Source organism: Leucoraja erinacea, chromosome 10, assembly GCF_028641065.1.
Source record: "Leucoraja erinacea ecotype New England chromosome 10, Leri_hhj_1, whole genome shotgun sequence".
NCBI classification, from domain to species: domain Eukaryota; kingdom Metazoa; phylum Chordata; class Chondrichthyes; order Rajiformes; family Rajidae; genus Leucoraja; species Leucoraja erinaceus.
Window position 1 is genome coordinate 9,984,317 of NC_073386.1, and position 16,168 is coordinate 10,000,484.

General features: G+C 39.8%; 1 protein-coding gene across 1 annotated transcript in view; it reads left to right on the plus strand.

The window, feature by feature from the left end:
* Window positions 1–16,168, plus strand: part of abcd3a (ATP-binding cassette, sub-family D (ALD), member 3a) — a 45,165-nt gene that overhangs the window by 21,230 nt on the left and 7,767 nt on the right. Inside the window, exons 6-18 of the mRNA XM_055641459.1 lie at window positions 149–246; window positions 1,784–1,907; window positions 4,138–4,194; window positions 4,533–4,675; window positions 6,672–6,741; window positions 7,276–7,345; window positions 11,054–11,151; window positions 11,272–11,363; window positions 12,183–12,274; window positions 13,793–13,856; window positions 14,106–14,169; window positions 15,759–15,836; window positions 15,928–15,993. Of these exons, the coding sequence (XP_055497434.1) occupies window positions 149–246; window positions 1,784–1,907; window positions 4,138–4,194; window positions 4,533–4,675; window positions 6,672–6,741; window positions 7,276–7,345; window positions 11,054–11,151; window positions 11,272–11,363; window positions 12,183–12,274; window positions 13,793–13,856; window positions 14,106–14,169; window positions 15,759–15,836; window positions 15,928–15,993 (1,116 nt within the window). The remainder of the gene's footprint in view (window positions 1–148; window positions 247–1,783; window positions 1,908–4,137; window positions 4,195–4,532; window positions 4,676–6,671; window positions 6,742–7,275; window positions 7,346–11,053; window positions 11,152–11,271; window positions 11,364–12,182; window positions 12,275–13,792; window positions 13,857–14,105; window positions 14,170–15,758; window positions 15,837–15,927; window positions 15,994–16,168) is intronic.

Genomic DNA, 16,168 nt, shown 5'->3' on the forward strand with positions numbered 1-16,168 from the left:
TCCTAACATTGTTTACTATACTTTGTAATCAATAAAATTTTAAAGATCATAATTGATCTTCACAAGATATTTTTGCCCTCTTAAGTTATAGTTAGTGTTTCTTAAATTCTGCTTTGAGTTGATTTGTTCTCTAACTATATTACTTCAGATATCTTTGGTAAATAATTTCCTGAAAGTGGGCTTGAATCAACTGAAGCTTCGATTCCGAGTTCAGCTCACCACTTACCTGTATGAGGAGTATTTAAAGTAAGTTCTTGGCATTTGTAACCACATATAGTGGTTGTTATTTTTGTACATATATTTAGTGATCAATAGTGATCTCTATTTAAGAAATTATGTTAATACATTGGAAATAGTTCAGAGAAGGTTTACTAGACTGATAACCAGAAATGATGAGTGGTCTTATGGACAAGTGGATTTGTACAACTGGAGGTGAGAGAAAGAAGGGTGATTTGATTGAAACATAACATCTTGAGAGGGGTGTGGAGGGAATGTTCCTTGTTTTTTGAGAATCTAGGACTACGAGTCACTGGTCAGGAAATAAAAGCTGTTATTCCATTTAAGACAAATGAGGCAAAATGTTTCTCTCGGAGGATCAAGAGCCTTTGAATTCCGTCTTGGAAGTAACACCTTAGATTAATTTTAAGTCGTCAAGAGAGTTCTTTTGTCATGTGTCCCAGATAGGACACAGAAATTCTTGCTTGCTGCAGCACAACAGAATATGTAAACATAATACAGAACAGGAGATAAAAGTTCATATATACCGTATGTACACAATAAATTTTAATAGATAAAGTGCAATAGACTGTTATTGCTCAGAGCTTGTTTGATGTTCTATTTAGTAGCCTGATGGCTGTGGGGAAGAAGCTGTTCTTGAACCTGGATGTTCCAGATTTCAAGCTCCTGTACCTTCTACCTGATGGCAACAGAGAGATGAGTGTTTGGCCAGGATGGTGTGGGTCTTTGATGATGCTGGCTGCTCCCCTTTTGAGGCAGCGACTGTGATAGATCCCTTCGATGGTGGGGAGGTCAGAGCCGATGATGGACTGGGCAGTGGTCACAACTTTCTGCAATCTTTTCCGCTCCTGGACAATTAAGTTGGCGAACCAAGCCACGATGCAGCCAGTCAGAATGCTCTCTGCAGTGCACCTGTAGAAGTTCGAGAGAGTCCTCCTTGACATGCCGACTCTCCGTAATCCTCTCGGGAAGTAGAGGTGCTGATGTGCCTTCTTTATAACTGCACCAGTGTGCTGGGACCAGGAACGATCTTCGGAAAGGAAATGATAAGCAAGGTGTAAACTAAACATAAGAAGCGAGGAATGTGGAACTGACATTACAATCATATCAGTTATAATCTTATGTCATATTTAGTGCAGAGTCTGAAAACTAATTTCTACCTCAACACATGGGAAGAGTCATGTTTTGGTATTAAACCTTAATCTATCTTAAATTGCCACTGATAAGCAAATTCCATCAGTTTGTTCTAAACAGATGTTGAGCCCAGAATTGTGTTGCGTAGTACAGGTCAAATTCGACCCGCCTCTTGGACGCGGAAGTCCCGATGAGGTCGAGATCGGCTGCTTCACATGGCGTCACATTTTCAGGGGGACTTCTGGGGGGATTTCAAGCACACTTGTAATTTTGTCTGGATTCAAGGAGGTGCCGGACCACCACTTGCTGCAAAATCGGTGATGGACCTGTACATTTAGTTATATATCAGTGTAATACTTGCATGTAATGGTTTCATGGGTTATTAATCAGTTGCATTCTTTTCTCCTTGCAGAGGTTATACATACTATAAAATGGGTAATCTTGACAACAGAATAGCAAACGCAGATCAGCTGTTAACACAAGATGTGGAGAAATTTTGCAACAGTGTAGTGGATTTGTATTCAAATCTCAGCAAGGTGAGTTGTAACCATCATACAGAATACTACTTGTGCTGGAATTGCTTAATAAGTTAAAAAGTGAGGAAGGAGGAACAATGAATTTCACATCAGTAACATTTCACCAGCATCCAATTGCATATCACTTTGCTTATCCTCTCCTCAGAATTCAAACAAATTATAGATAAAGGTGGAGATAGCAGCAGAGGCTGGGAGTGGATAAGTGGAGAAGAAAAGGCTGCAGAATCTAGACTGATAGAAAAGGAAGGTGAAGAATGGAACTGAATGAGGAGAGATGGTGGCTGAGGAAGGGTGGGGCTGAACAGTAGGGAGGAAGGAGGGAATAGTGGGAGGAGTATAGGGGAGAGGAGGGGAAATAAATAGGGTGAAGGGGGCTAGAGTGTAAAGTAGGGGTGTGAAAGAAGACCATGTTAGATGGGAGGATTAGGGTAGATTAGATGCAAGAGAAAGGGACAGGTGGTGTGCGTTACCTGAAACTGGTGAATTCAGTGTCCATGCATTTGGGTAGTAGATTACGCAAGCACTGGTGCTGCTCCTCTAGTTTACATTTGACCTCACATTGGCTCTAGAGGAGGCTAAGGATAGATGGGTTGATGTGGGAATGGGAAGGTGGATTAAGATGGCTATCACTGGGAGATCCAGATGCCAACACCGGACGTAGCAGTTTTTGGCAACGCATTTGCCTCGTCTGTGTTTGTCCTCTCTGATGTAGGGGAGGACACACTGTGAGCACCAAATGCAATAGACAAGTTTGGAGAAGATACAGGCGAATGTATGTCTCACCTGGAAAGGCTGTGTAGATCGGTGGATGGAGTGACAGGTGTTACGCCTCGTGCTTGCTTATAGTATTTGACTTTTCCATCCTGGGATAAAGGATTCTGACTGTCTGCCCCATCTATGTCTCTCATAATTTTATATACTTCTATCAGGTTTCCTCGCAATCTCCGGTGGAAGTGGTGGTGGCAGGGGGAAGGCAGGCAGGCAGGCAGAGGGGAGTGCCAAGTTTCTTGGAAAAACAAGACATCTCCAATATCCTGTAGTGGAAAGCATGATTTTGAAGACAAATGCAGTAGTGTTAGAGAAACTGTGAGGAAGGGATGGGATCCTGATAAGAGACGGGGTGGGAGGTGGTGTAGTCCGGAAGTGATTTATAGTAGACATCAGTGGATAGGGCAGAGTAGAAATTAAAAAGTTGATTAAAGTAACGTGTTCCGCATTGTGAAGCCAAACACAAACTAGAGGAACAGCACCTTGTATTCATCTCTGATGATATCTCCCCTTTCTTCCTTCACCTGACTGTTATCTGCCAAACCCCTCCTCACCTGTATCCACCTATAGCCTGTTGGCACTTGCTTCAGCCACCCCCTTTATTATATTGCCAACTTCTCTGCTCTTTTGGTGTAGAAGAAGGGTCTTGACTCGAAACATCGGCTTTGTTCTACTATTATGTATTTAACAAGGCAGGAGTATCTCCAGCAATTATTTTTTTATATGTTCACACGCAATAATCTGTGATATTTCCCCATGTATCTCTACTTCTTTATCTAAATGCTGTACCTTGGCAACAGTATACTCTGATACTTGGCCAGAATGCTCAAAGTGACCTCAGAATCAATGACACTGCCATTCCTTCAACCTTGCACTGGCTTGTGTTGCCAGAGAGCTTGTGCAATATACACTCTTGACAGGCACAATTGTCTCTGGTTATACAGAAGCCAAGAAGCATTAATTTTGCCACATTAATATCTTTCACTTTGATTTCATTCTCGTTTTAGGATGATTGGCATAATTTGCAATTTCAAAATGCAAATCTGAATCTGAGATTCTGAGAACTCATTCCAAATAATATTGCCTATGTAAAGTAACGCTGCTGACCTCTATGTCTGTAACATTGTCCAGTTTCCTGCTTAAAATCATCAGTTTTTGTCTAGTTACCACCCTGGCTGACTTTCATCCCCCACCTATAAACTTCATCTGATCCAAATTTGTGTTGCCTGTAATTTCCAATACAAGGGTTTTCATCCAGATCTTTGATTCACAAGTAATTTTGTGTTCTGATGAAAACTCTGTCTGAACCATAAACTTGACCTCTTCACAGGCAGTGGTAGATTTGCTTGTTTATTTTGGATTCAGCTCCAGCATCTGGTACAATATTGTGTTTTTAATGTTGATTCGGTGTGTTCTTTTCATGCTATTTCGCAAGCTAATTTCTTGCCTGTTTCCTTTCCAGCCACTTTTGGACATCATTCTGTATATATTTAAATTGACAAGTGCAATAGGCGCTCAGGTAAGCTGAGTATGAATTAAATAACTAATTTTAACTGCATGACACTGAAAATGCTTCATTTAACTTTGAACTATAAGACGTTTTTTATTAACTTTCTTATTAGGACCTAATTGGAGGAAACGCACAACTAAAATGTAACATCCAATGCTCATAGAATGAAGTAGGATAAAGTATTCTAGATTTTAATGCTGAATGGCAAATGAATGTACTTGAATAACTTGACTTTTTGGTGTAATTCTTTGTATCTTTTTGTGTCTGCATTTTGAGAATATCATCCCGATGTCAGTGTCAAAAAGGAAAAGTATTATTTGAATATTGAGTCATTGTTTTCTTTGTAGGGACCCTCATGCATGACTGCTTACCTGATAGTTTCAGGTCTGATCCTAACTCGACTGAGAAGACCAATTGGTAAAATGACAATATCAGAGCAAAGATATGAAGGTGAATACAGATACGTCAACTCTCGTCTGATTACAAATAGGTGAGGAAACATGTAAAACCAGTTGCACTTAATTTTAACTTTTAATTTTTTTTTCAGATTTTAATCTGGAAATATTTAGATTTTTTGATATCAAGGGAACTATGAGGTGTAGAGTACATGCATGAAAGTGACAATGAGTTGAAAATCAACCTTGATCTTATTAAATATCTGAGCAGGCATGGCTCCTGCTTTTGTATTCTGTTCTTAAATAGAATTCCTTTACCTGTTTCCATGAGAACTGTTGTGCAAGGATACGTGATATGTTTCTACCTCCTTGTCCCACTTTCCATCCATTGTTTTTTTTGTTTTTGGAACAAGTGCAAACGTTGCTCTGAGTGATGTGCACTGGCTTGCTATTTTATTATTAAATCTCATGCTTTTGCAAAGGCATGCTCAAAGTTGGAAAGTACAGGGCAATTTCTATGCTCATCCCTTGTTTGATTGAACCAGTTAATGTTCGAGTATATTGTGAAACTGAAGTGTGAACATGTTTAAATATACAAGGCTTGCTATTTGCGGTGGGAGGGGAGACCAAACAATCCTGCAAGGCCAGAATTTCAGATAGTCGTACTTACTGTAAATTGGACTTTGGATCGCATCGGACCTGCCAACTTTTACCTGTGTGGCCAAGTGAAAATTCTGAATCCCTGAATGATGGGACGTTCAAAACTTTAAACAGTTCCTCACAGGATGACAGCACACTGTTCTTGGACTCTATGTAGTCCATTGGGGAAGAGAAAACATCTGTGGATATCTCTGCACCTAAACTGAGAAATATGCCTACTGAATCTGCACCATTTAACATGAAGAAATGGCTGTCGGGGAAAGACAAGTACAAATTAGTTTTTACACAACATAATTAGGAAATGTCAGAAACATTCAAAAATAGTCCCTGGCCTGTTTCTCTCTGCACAGAAGCATTAAGTGTATCCGGCATTTTCTGTTTTGATTCATATTTCTAGCATCTGCAGTTTTTTTGCTTTAATTTCCCTTTTATAAATTTGAATTAACCATGAGTACTTAATTGTTTCCTAGTGTAACAACTTTTTTGATTCTACAAATGCTTAATATTTAATGCTTTGTATATTTTTGAGCTTTGGAATGTCTAAGTCTTATGCATACCTAACTACCTTTGGAATTCTGGGTATGGAGTTTGCCACCTGTATTATTGTGTATTATACTGAAAAAGCAGTCAATGGTGCATAGTAATTTGATCTTCTACAAATCAAAATTCCAACAGGAAATATGTTTTGGAACTTTTCAGTTGTAAATTCTGGGTCATTTTCTGCAAAGTCTATCTCAATTAAAATCAGTAATAGTAGTTAGATTATATTTCTGTCTTTATCAGAGTGTTTGGAAGAGCCCTGCATTTCACTTGGCCTTTCTGATCAATTGATAGTTGGCTTTCCATTAGAAGACCTGGTTCGTGGATTTGTCCATTTGGCTTTAAGGAGAGCTTGTTAACCTTTATGGAAGTTGGCCAAACTGACAGGTCGGTTAGTGGTGGCTCTTTGGAAGAGAGGTCATGACTGAGGGAAAGAATAGATATGATGTATCAAGAGGCAGTTGAATGGTTCCTTGAGGAAAACAAGAGAGACAGAGAAAACCTCCAAAGAAGAGCAGGTTAATTGGCTTTGGTAAAAAAATTGTGAATTGTCCCTGGTGTGTAGGAATGTGCTAGTGTATGGGGTGATGTGGTCAGTGCAGAGTCGGTGGGCCGAATGGCCTATTTCTGTGCTGAAGTTCCAGAGTCTAAAATTGAAATTGCTAGACATTTAATTATGCAGTGAAGTGTTCCACTTTTCCACAGCATGATACTTGGACAGCAATGGAACCATCTCTTGTTAATATTATGGTCATTGCAAGTATGTAATGGGGTGGAATTTAGTTTTTCCCATTTATAATTATTTCCTGTTCACTGTTGGGGAAGTGGTCAATAGCAAGAGAATTTGCAAATAAGAAACTGGAGTAAAACTATTGATACATATTTTTACAGTGAAGAAATTGCATTTTACAATGGAAACAATCGAGAAAAACAGACTATACATACTGCTTTTAAAAGACTGGTAAGCAATCCCTTTTATTCTGTGCTGACATTGATAAAACAAGATAGATTATAGGATTAGTTTGCAAAGTAAGAGAGAATTCTGACCAACCTCTCATATTTAACATCATAGGTTTTTCTTAGATTACAAAGCTTGTTATTCAGTAAAAGCAACCATCTTCTCATAATGTGTGATCTTTATTTTTTTTATTTGCTTATCCTTTACACTTTAATTTCATAGAATGACAAATGACCTACTGGTACTGCATAGAAATTCAGGAGGTCCACTTTATTTTTATTGTGCATCACATGATCCATTCTATGTTCTTTTACTTATCGCAATAATTATGATTTGATCACCTGTGTTGGCTGCAGTCATCTACACATTAGTTGAATTGATTCAACCTACTAGTAGTTTTCACACTATTTTAGTTCCTTTGTTTTTGTTTTTGTTTACAAATTATTTTTCATCTCACTTCCTGATCTATATGGGGAATTGGTTGCATTTTGTTTTAACATTCCAATAGGGTTTTTACATTGCACTTTTTCTCATTAGGTGGATCACATACACAATTTCATTGTCTTCCGTTTCACCATGGGATTTGTGGATAGTATAATTGCCAAATGTAAGTATATACACATTCAGATTTTTTTTTTTTTGCAATATAACAATCCTAATCTAATTTGGAGAATGTGCAGGAATGCAATGTGCCATTTAAAAATGTAAAACATCTTGTAATGTAACTGATGCTCACTACAGCATCTAAAGTCATAAATGCTGAGCTTAATTTACGATAGTTATTGTGTTATGTTGAAATTGGTAGCCTTTATAGAAGAAAGAAAAATTGTATGTGGAAGTTAAATGGCATTTAAATTGGGATTCAATAGCTTGGTACTTCAAACGCAACTAGAAAACACTTGCATTATCCAGTATCAAATTAATAGGATACCGGCTAAGAAACTTTGACCACAGTGTCACTCAAAGAAACACAACAACATTGTTCAAATTGAAAAATGCTAACTTTGAAACACTTACACTATCTCCAGTCTTTGGCATTGAAACTATACTTTGTAATTAGTCCATTGGTGCAGAGATCACAATGTAATCTGTTAGAGTTTGACTATCTTGTATCCATAAACTTCGCAAATTTGGCTGCTTTAGTTTAGCTTCCGAAAACCTTTAAAACTTACGGTCACTGACCTCTAGTGGTTAGAAAATATATGTGATAAACAGCCTGTCATTTCAATATTTCCAAAGGAGGCACTAAATGTCAAAAGAACCTTTCAAATCTCGCTTTTAAATTTGAATCTGAACAAAATAATATCGGAAATTATTAAACCGTTTATGTATTTATTGCACTCAAAACTGATCTTTGACAAGAGTAGATTGAATAGTTGTGAAGGAATGCTTGTAGCTGCAATAAGCTCAAGACTAGAAATGTGTCCAAGTACCTCCCATGGCATTGCCTCTTTAGAAATCCTATTAACCCTGTTATATAATCTTGTGCATTTCTAGGGGTGCTTTAGCATCCATTGGGAAATCTGTTTGGTGCAATATTTTGATGTAATAATTTGCTCTGCCTAACACATCTTCGCTGATGTAAAACTCTCCCAAATGGTATCAATTGCAATGCAACAGACACAATCATCTGTAGTTAATGTTCAACCTTGTTGGTTTGAAAATTGACAGACTTATTTATTCCGTATACATTCATACATTGGCAATACTTCCCTGTAGATGTAAGAATAGTGTATGTATGGTTTTATGTACTTTTGAGAATTGCCAGCAACGATTGGAGTTGCTGTGTTACAGTGTGAAAAGCTGTAATTAAGAAACTAGACAGAAACCAACAGTTTCAATTTCACCAGGATGTTACAAAGTGAAACCTGACAACAATTTTCCATTATTAAAGATTCAGTTTATAATGATCCTAGTGTTGGGTATAAGATAGTTAGCATCTTCCATATCAATGCTCCCCATAGGTATCAGAGGGATCAGATGTCTGGCAGTGACAAAGAACCCATCTCCATCTTAATACTCAACAGATTTATTTTAGTGGATATTAGATCAATGATGAGCTACATTCACCATCTTTTGTATCATTTACACCAGGATGCAATGAAATTCCTTGTTCGCATGAAGCCATGATAATGATAGATACAACAATAAATACAATGGCAAAACCGAATCTGCAGAATAATGCAAAGATTATTGCAATCTGAAGTAGTGCAAAATAAGTAGTGCCTCGCACTTTATGTACTTCTTTTCTCTTTCATTGGGGCATCTATAAACAGTTTTTTTGCACTGTTGAGTATATTTTAGGTCACCCTCAATGTTGTTACACCCTGTGTATAAAAAGAAACATGTTTGGCATAATTTATCGGTGGCCATCCCAATCATGAAAATTCTTGAAGTGAGATCACCACCTTTTTGAACGTAGGGGTGCTGCCATTTAATCCAAGTGTTAGCACAATCCTTTATGAAATTCTATATAACCCGTTACTTTGGCACCAGTCAATATACTGATAGTCTATGACTGATCCTACTTCAGGGATCAAACCGGCTGAATTGCTTTCCAATGTAAAATGTTGACTTGTATATTTGTTTATTTTGGGAACATTTTACTGAGCTGAGTCCATGTTGCTGGTGCTACAACTTTTGCTTTGATTGCAGTGTCTTATTGATAATAAATTCATGGGACCAATCCAAAGACACAAAGAAAAAATATTCCTTAATTCTACTCAATGATAGACACAAAATGCTGGAGTAACTCAGCAGTACAGGCAGCATCTCTGGAGAGAAGGAATGGGTGATGCTTTGGGTTGAGACTCTTCTTCAGACTGCTGATGAATGTCCTGGTGAATTCGCTGTGCATCCTCTTCGGACAATCACATCCTCTTTTCGTGTGGCAACTGTGACCGTTGCAATATTTTATAAAACTCAACCATAAATTCCTTGCTTTTATGTTCTATGCCCCAGCTAATGAAGGCAATTATCCCATGTGGCTTCCTAATGACCTTTAAATTATCAGTGCTGGCATCTCCAGGGTCCCAAGAGCCCTTTGCTTTTTAATACGTCCTAGGGTCTTACCATTGTGTATATCGTAGCCTTAGTCCTCCAAAAATACATATATCACACATGATGAAATTCCATCTGCTGTTCTTCTGGCAATCTCACCAGCTCCTCACTACCATTCCGTAGCTTAAGACTCCTTTGCCACTATCACCAAAACCATCAATGTTTGTGACATTTGCAAACATACTAATGATACCTTCTGCAATTGAGGAAATTCAGAGTGTCGCCGAGGATCCTCCAGTGCTTCTACGCAGCGGTGGTGGAAAGCATCTTGTCCGGGAACATTACCATCTGGTTTGGGAATTGGTCTGCCAAGGACAAGAAGGCTCTGCAGAGAGTAGTGCGTTCGGCCGAACGCACTATGGGAACTTCACTTGCCCCCCTGCAGGAACTATACATCAGGAGGTGCAACTCCAGAGCCAACAATATCATGAGAGACCCCTTCCACCCCTGCAATGGACTGTTCCAGCTGCTACGGTCAGGCAAATGCCTCCATTGCCTGACCGTAGCAGGTTGAGAAGGAGTTTCTTCCCAGAGGCCATTCGGACTGTAAATGCCTACCTCACCAGGGACTAACTCTACTGAATGTTTTTCCTTCCATTATTTATTATGTAAAGATATATGTGTGTTATGATTGTGTTTATAGGTTGTTTGTTTTTTTTTTGCACAAAAGTCCGCGAGCATTGCCACTTTCATTTCATTGCACATCTCGTATGTGTATGTGACAAATAAACTCGACTTGACTACATTCATACCTAAATCTTTAAATTATATAACGCACATCAAAGATCCCAATATCGATCCCTCTGATGCACAGGCCTCCAATATAAAAACAATTCTCCACCATCGCCCTTTGCCCCCTATTACAAAGCCAGTTTTGGATCCAATTTTTCAACGTTTTGAAATTCATGTGCTCTAACCATGTTGGTGCTTTATCAAAAGCTTAATGAAGTCCATGCAGACAGCAACAACTGCACTGCTCTCATCAATATTCTGTTTTCACTTCAAAAAATTCAATCAAATAGGTCAGACGGGATCTCCCCTAACAAAGCCATGGTTAATTAGGCCTTTGATATATGCATACTTCCAATCTTGTGTATTTCTTTTGTGGTATTTATGTAACAAGAACAGGAAATGTTAAAGTGCAAGATGTATATTTTTGAATTATTGTTGGATTTTCTTTTATTACTTGGTTGATAAAATATGTTTGCAAAGTTTACCCTGCTGAGGCATTGACTGGATCTTTCTCTTTATATAGATCTTGCTACTGTAGTGGGTTACCTTGTAGTAAGCCGTCCATTTCTGAATCTCTCCCATCCTCGCCATCAGCAAAGCAACCATGCTGATCTACTGGAGGTATGTGTAGTTCAGATTTCTCAGTTGCAGAGAAAGCCAGAAATAGTATTATTTTCCCTAAAATCAAGAATAAGACTGAAACTGTTCTTTTAAATTGATCAGACTTTGTTTTTTTCCTAGGATTACTATCAAAGTGGTCGTATGTTACTGAGAATGTCTCAGGCTCTTGGAAGAATAGTGCTGGCTGGTCGTGAGATGACAAGATTGTCTGGGTAAAATTAATATTTCCAGCAAGATTCACATACATATATATGTGCGCTTTTTCCCATTAGTTTCCAGTCACTTCAAAATTGAAATGTGTACATTGTTTTACATTTTAAAAGCAAGTATGGAAGAGAAGAGGCACAGGACAAATGTAGAAGCAAGGAACTGAAGATGTTGGTTTACAAAAAAGGACACAAAGTGCTGGAGTAATTTGGCGTGTCAGGCAGCATCTCTAGAGAACATGGATAGGTGACGTTTCGGGGAAGTGGACCATTCTTCAAACTGAAGAAGAGTCCTGACCCAAAACATCACCTATCCATATTATCCAGCAGGAAGAAGCCTGCCAAATAATAGGTAAATACAGGTGAGGCGAGCGGGGGGAGGGGGGGGTTGATATTATTTACAGAGACTGGTGGGCTCCTTAAATACGCTGCCAAAGAAAGTGGTGTAAGCGGACATGGTAGCGGTGTTTAAGAGAGGCTCAGGATTCTCCAACAGATTTGAGACTGGCATTTTTATTGCATCAGGAATTAACTTTAATTAGTCAATCTGTCAAATTCATTGCCACAGACAGCTGTGGAGGTCGTCATTGGGTATTTTTAAGGTGGAGATTAACAGATATGTGATTGGTAAGGGTGTTCAGCGTTATGGGGAGAGGGCAGGAGAATGGGGTTGAGAAGAAAAGATAGAACAGTCATGATTGAATGATGGAGTGGACTCGATGGGCCAAATGGCCTACTTCTGCTCCTATGACTGATGAAATGGCAGCTTTTAGATCACTACTTACGTTTAGCAAATCTTTAAATTATGTTCTGATTTCTATTTAGTTTCACAACGCGAATCACTGAATTAATGCAAGTTTTGAAAGATCTAAACGCTGGAAAATATGAACGCACAATGATTTCTCAACAGGATAAGAGTAAGTACGCCAGCAATACAGCACACGAGAACTAGTTATATGCAAGCAAACCAGTTCATGTAAACGTGTACGTTGTGAGAAACTATATCCTGTAATTGGGTTTATAGTTTAATGTTTTATCTCTGTGGTGCTGGATACTTGATCTGTGCTGAATTAGCTACAGGTGCACAACCTTTTATCCGAAAGCTTGGGACCAGACACTTGTCGGATTTCGGACATTTTCGGATTTCCGAATGGAAGATTTTTAGCGTAGATTAGGTAGGTAGCGCGGGCGGCTTGAAAAGTCTGGAGCAGCTGCCTCCTCCCCGGAGACCGGGGAATCATTGCATAAATGTTAGTCAGTTAGTTTGGAGGGATTTTATGTGGTGGTGGTGGAGTAGGGGTGAAGGGGGAAACTTTAATTCTTAGTCCCCTACCTGGTCGGCGACTCCCAACCTCGCGGAGCTGGGGGCTTCGTCCGGCCGCGGGCGGCGCCGGTTGGAGCTCCGACCCCGGCAACTCTACTCCTGGCTGCGCGGCTCCAAATCCAGCGACGCTCCGCGAAAGTTGGGTCGGCGGCCACAGCGCCCCGGAGCTTGCCGCACGGCGACCCGGTAAGGCATTGCCCGCTCCCCGCTGGTATCCCAGCGCTGCGACGCCGCCGCCTCCCGACATTCGCGGAGCTGGGGCGTCCGGCCGCGGGCCGCGCTGGATTTGGAGCGCCTCGCAGCCAGGGGTAGAGTTGCCAGGGTCGGAGCTACAACCAGTGCCGCCCGCTGCCCCACCGGCCACAGCGCTGCGGAGCTTACTGCACGGCGACCCAGTAAGGCATTGACCGCTCCCCGCCTCTCCGACCAGGTAGGGGACTAAGAATTAAAGTTTACCCCTTCACTCCCCCTTCACATAAAAGCCCTCCAAACTAACTGACTAACATTTAAGCAATGATTTACAGATGTTTAAGCGTCTCCCGGTCTCCGGGGAGGAGGCAGCCGCTACAGTAGTACAGACCTGGGTTGACCGTGGGTCGTTTCGGGTCAAGTTTGGCGCCAAACGCGAGCTTTGGTGCGCAGACGACACCTGGAAAAAATGGCCGGTTTTCGGAGTTTTTCGGTTTCCGGAACACCGGATAAAAGGTTGTGCACCTGTATAACTATCCAGGGTGGCTCGGGTAACTTTTCAGTCGGGGAAAAGAAACAATCATCCAAGGTTTACATTACTGTTTGCAATACTATAATTGCTTTTAAAGAATGTGCTTAGTTATGAACGGCAGACAAGGAAGCGATGAACTTCCACTGGGGAACACCCACCCAACAGTCATCTCCTCTGAGTACATAGTATAAATCACTGCTGGCCCCTCTAGATCCATATTGGATGAAAAGTTGCTGGTTCTAGGAGGCGACGCCTTGCTGGAAGCAGAGGAATAGCTGCTCGCAATGTATCCTAATTCTTCCATGTATTTTACCCTTAAATATGCACTTGAAAAATATATTGTACTTAGTCACATGAAGTTTATACATAATCTCTAATTTTCCTATTAAGGTTCAAAAACTCAGACTTTGATACCAGGGAATGGGGAGATCATTATTATGGATCATATTATCAAGTAAGTGTAAAGCTGGATATGTAACTTGTAGACAACGGTACAGGTTTAAGCTCTTCACCAAATCTGACCAATATTGGCTTTTCTCACATTAACAGTTTTTTATATATAGTATTGATTGTGAAATCCTTTTATATGCACCTCATTTACAAATATACAGGCCAAAAATTTTGAGGCAGAGCTTGACAGAGAACATCATTTAACATCATCTGACATAATTTAATAATAAAATGAGATTACTTTCTTTGTCAGATTTGAACACGTGCCATTGGTGACACCAAATGGAGATGTTTTAATTCCAGATCTCTCTTTTGAGGTAAAACATTTATTTGTTATACACGTACTTTCTTGTGCTGTACTACATCTCTGTTCTTTTATTCAATAGTTCTTCTCATTTGAACTAAGACTAGTCTAAACCTTCTAATATTTGGTTTCTTTGTGACATTACAAATATACTTTTATGTTCTTACTTGTAGATTGTGTGAAATGTGCAAATATTATTGAGAATGATTATTGAAATGTAAGGGCAAGCCATATATATGCTAATGAATCATTTTGTAAATGTATGAGAAAGAGCAGGAGGCCAGCTAGTAGTCAGGAAATGGTATTAAATGCAGAACAAGCAACCTGTGTTACATGGAGAATAGAAACAAATGACCGCAGGTGCTAGAATCTGGAACAAAGTATAAACAGCTGGAAGAATTCTGTGGGTCATGTAGTACTATACTGTGAAGGGGGGGGGGGGGGGGGGGTTGTAGATTGGTAGACAGTCACGTGAGTGAGAGGAGTGCAAAAACAGTCACTGGGACATGATGGATGGAAGTAACCAGTTGCTGCAGACATTGAAATCTGATGGCGAAGAAGAAGTATGAGACCAAATAAGGGTTGGGGAGATAGGAACAGTGGAAGGAGGGAAAACAATGGGAGGAGTGTATGGTTGATAGGCAGATGAAGAATTTAGAGAAGAAGCAGCATGAGAGGGGCGGGATGTTATGAGAAGAAAGGATGCATGTGGGAAGACACTGGTTATGAATCATTTTGTAAATGTATGAGAAAGAGCAGGAGGCCAGCTAGTAGTCAGGAAATGGTATTAAATGCAGAACAAGCAACCTGTGTTACATGTGGTGAGACCACATCTGGAGTATTGTGTACAGTTGAGGAAGGACATCCTTGTGATTGAGGCAGTGCAGCATAGGTTCACGAGATTGATCCCTGGGATGGTGGGACTGTCATATGAGGAAAGATTGAAAAGACTAGGCTTGTATTCACTGGAGTTTAGAAGGATGAGGGGGAATCTTATAGAAACATATAAAATTATAAACGGACTGGACAAGCTAGATGCAGGAAAAATGTTCCCAATGTTGGGGAAGTCCAGAACCAGGGGCCACAGTCTTAGAATAAAGGGGAGGTCATTTAAGACTGAGGTGAGAAAAAACTTTTTCACCAGAGAGTTGTGAATTTATGGAATTCCCTGCCACAGAGGGCAGTGGAGGCCAAATCACTGGATGGATTTAAGAGAGAGTTAGATAGAGCTCTAGGGGCTAGTGGAGTCAAGGGATATGGGGAGAAGGCAGGCACGGGTTATTGATAGGGGACGATCATCCATGATCACAATGAATGGTGGTGCTGGCTTGAAGGGCCAAATGGCCTCCTCCTGCACCTATTTTCTATGTTTTTATGGAATATTGTGAACGATTACCATGAAACAAATCAGCTGTTTAAGTTTTATTCGTTGGCAGGATAATTGAAATTTCAAGTAAATTTTGAAAGCTTTAATTTGAAAATGTCAAAACATTTTAGAGAACTATTCTATTGTGACATCTTTAAAATTCAGATGGACTATGCAAGGGAATTTGTAAACAGTTTTTTAAGGTGAATGCTATTAACTGCATTGTCACTGTTCAGGTCAGGTCCGGAGCAAATGTTCTTGTCTGTGGTCCAAACGGGTGTGGAAAGAGCTCACTTTTCCGCTGCTTAGGAGAGGTGAGTGCAAAACAATTGTATTGAACGTTAGAATATTTGCTTCCTAGTAGCATTAATTGGTAAGCTAAACCATATTTTTTGGTTTTGATAGTTATGGCCTCTGTTTGGAGGACGTCTAACCAAGCCAGACAGAGGGAAGCTCTTTTATGTACCTCAGGTAAGACGGACGTATTCCTTTTCAATCTTGGTTCATTTTAACGGTGTTGATTTTTGCTTTCACACAATAATTTCCATCCATCTCAATAGATTATTCATCTGTAGTTACCTGCGATGCATGTGTGCTGTGATTCCTTCAGACTTTATTATTATAATTGTTCTAAACAAAAGGGAAA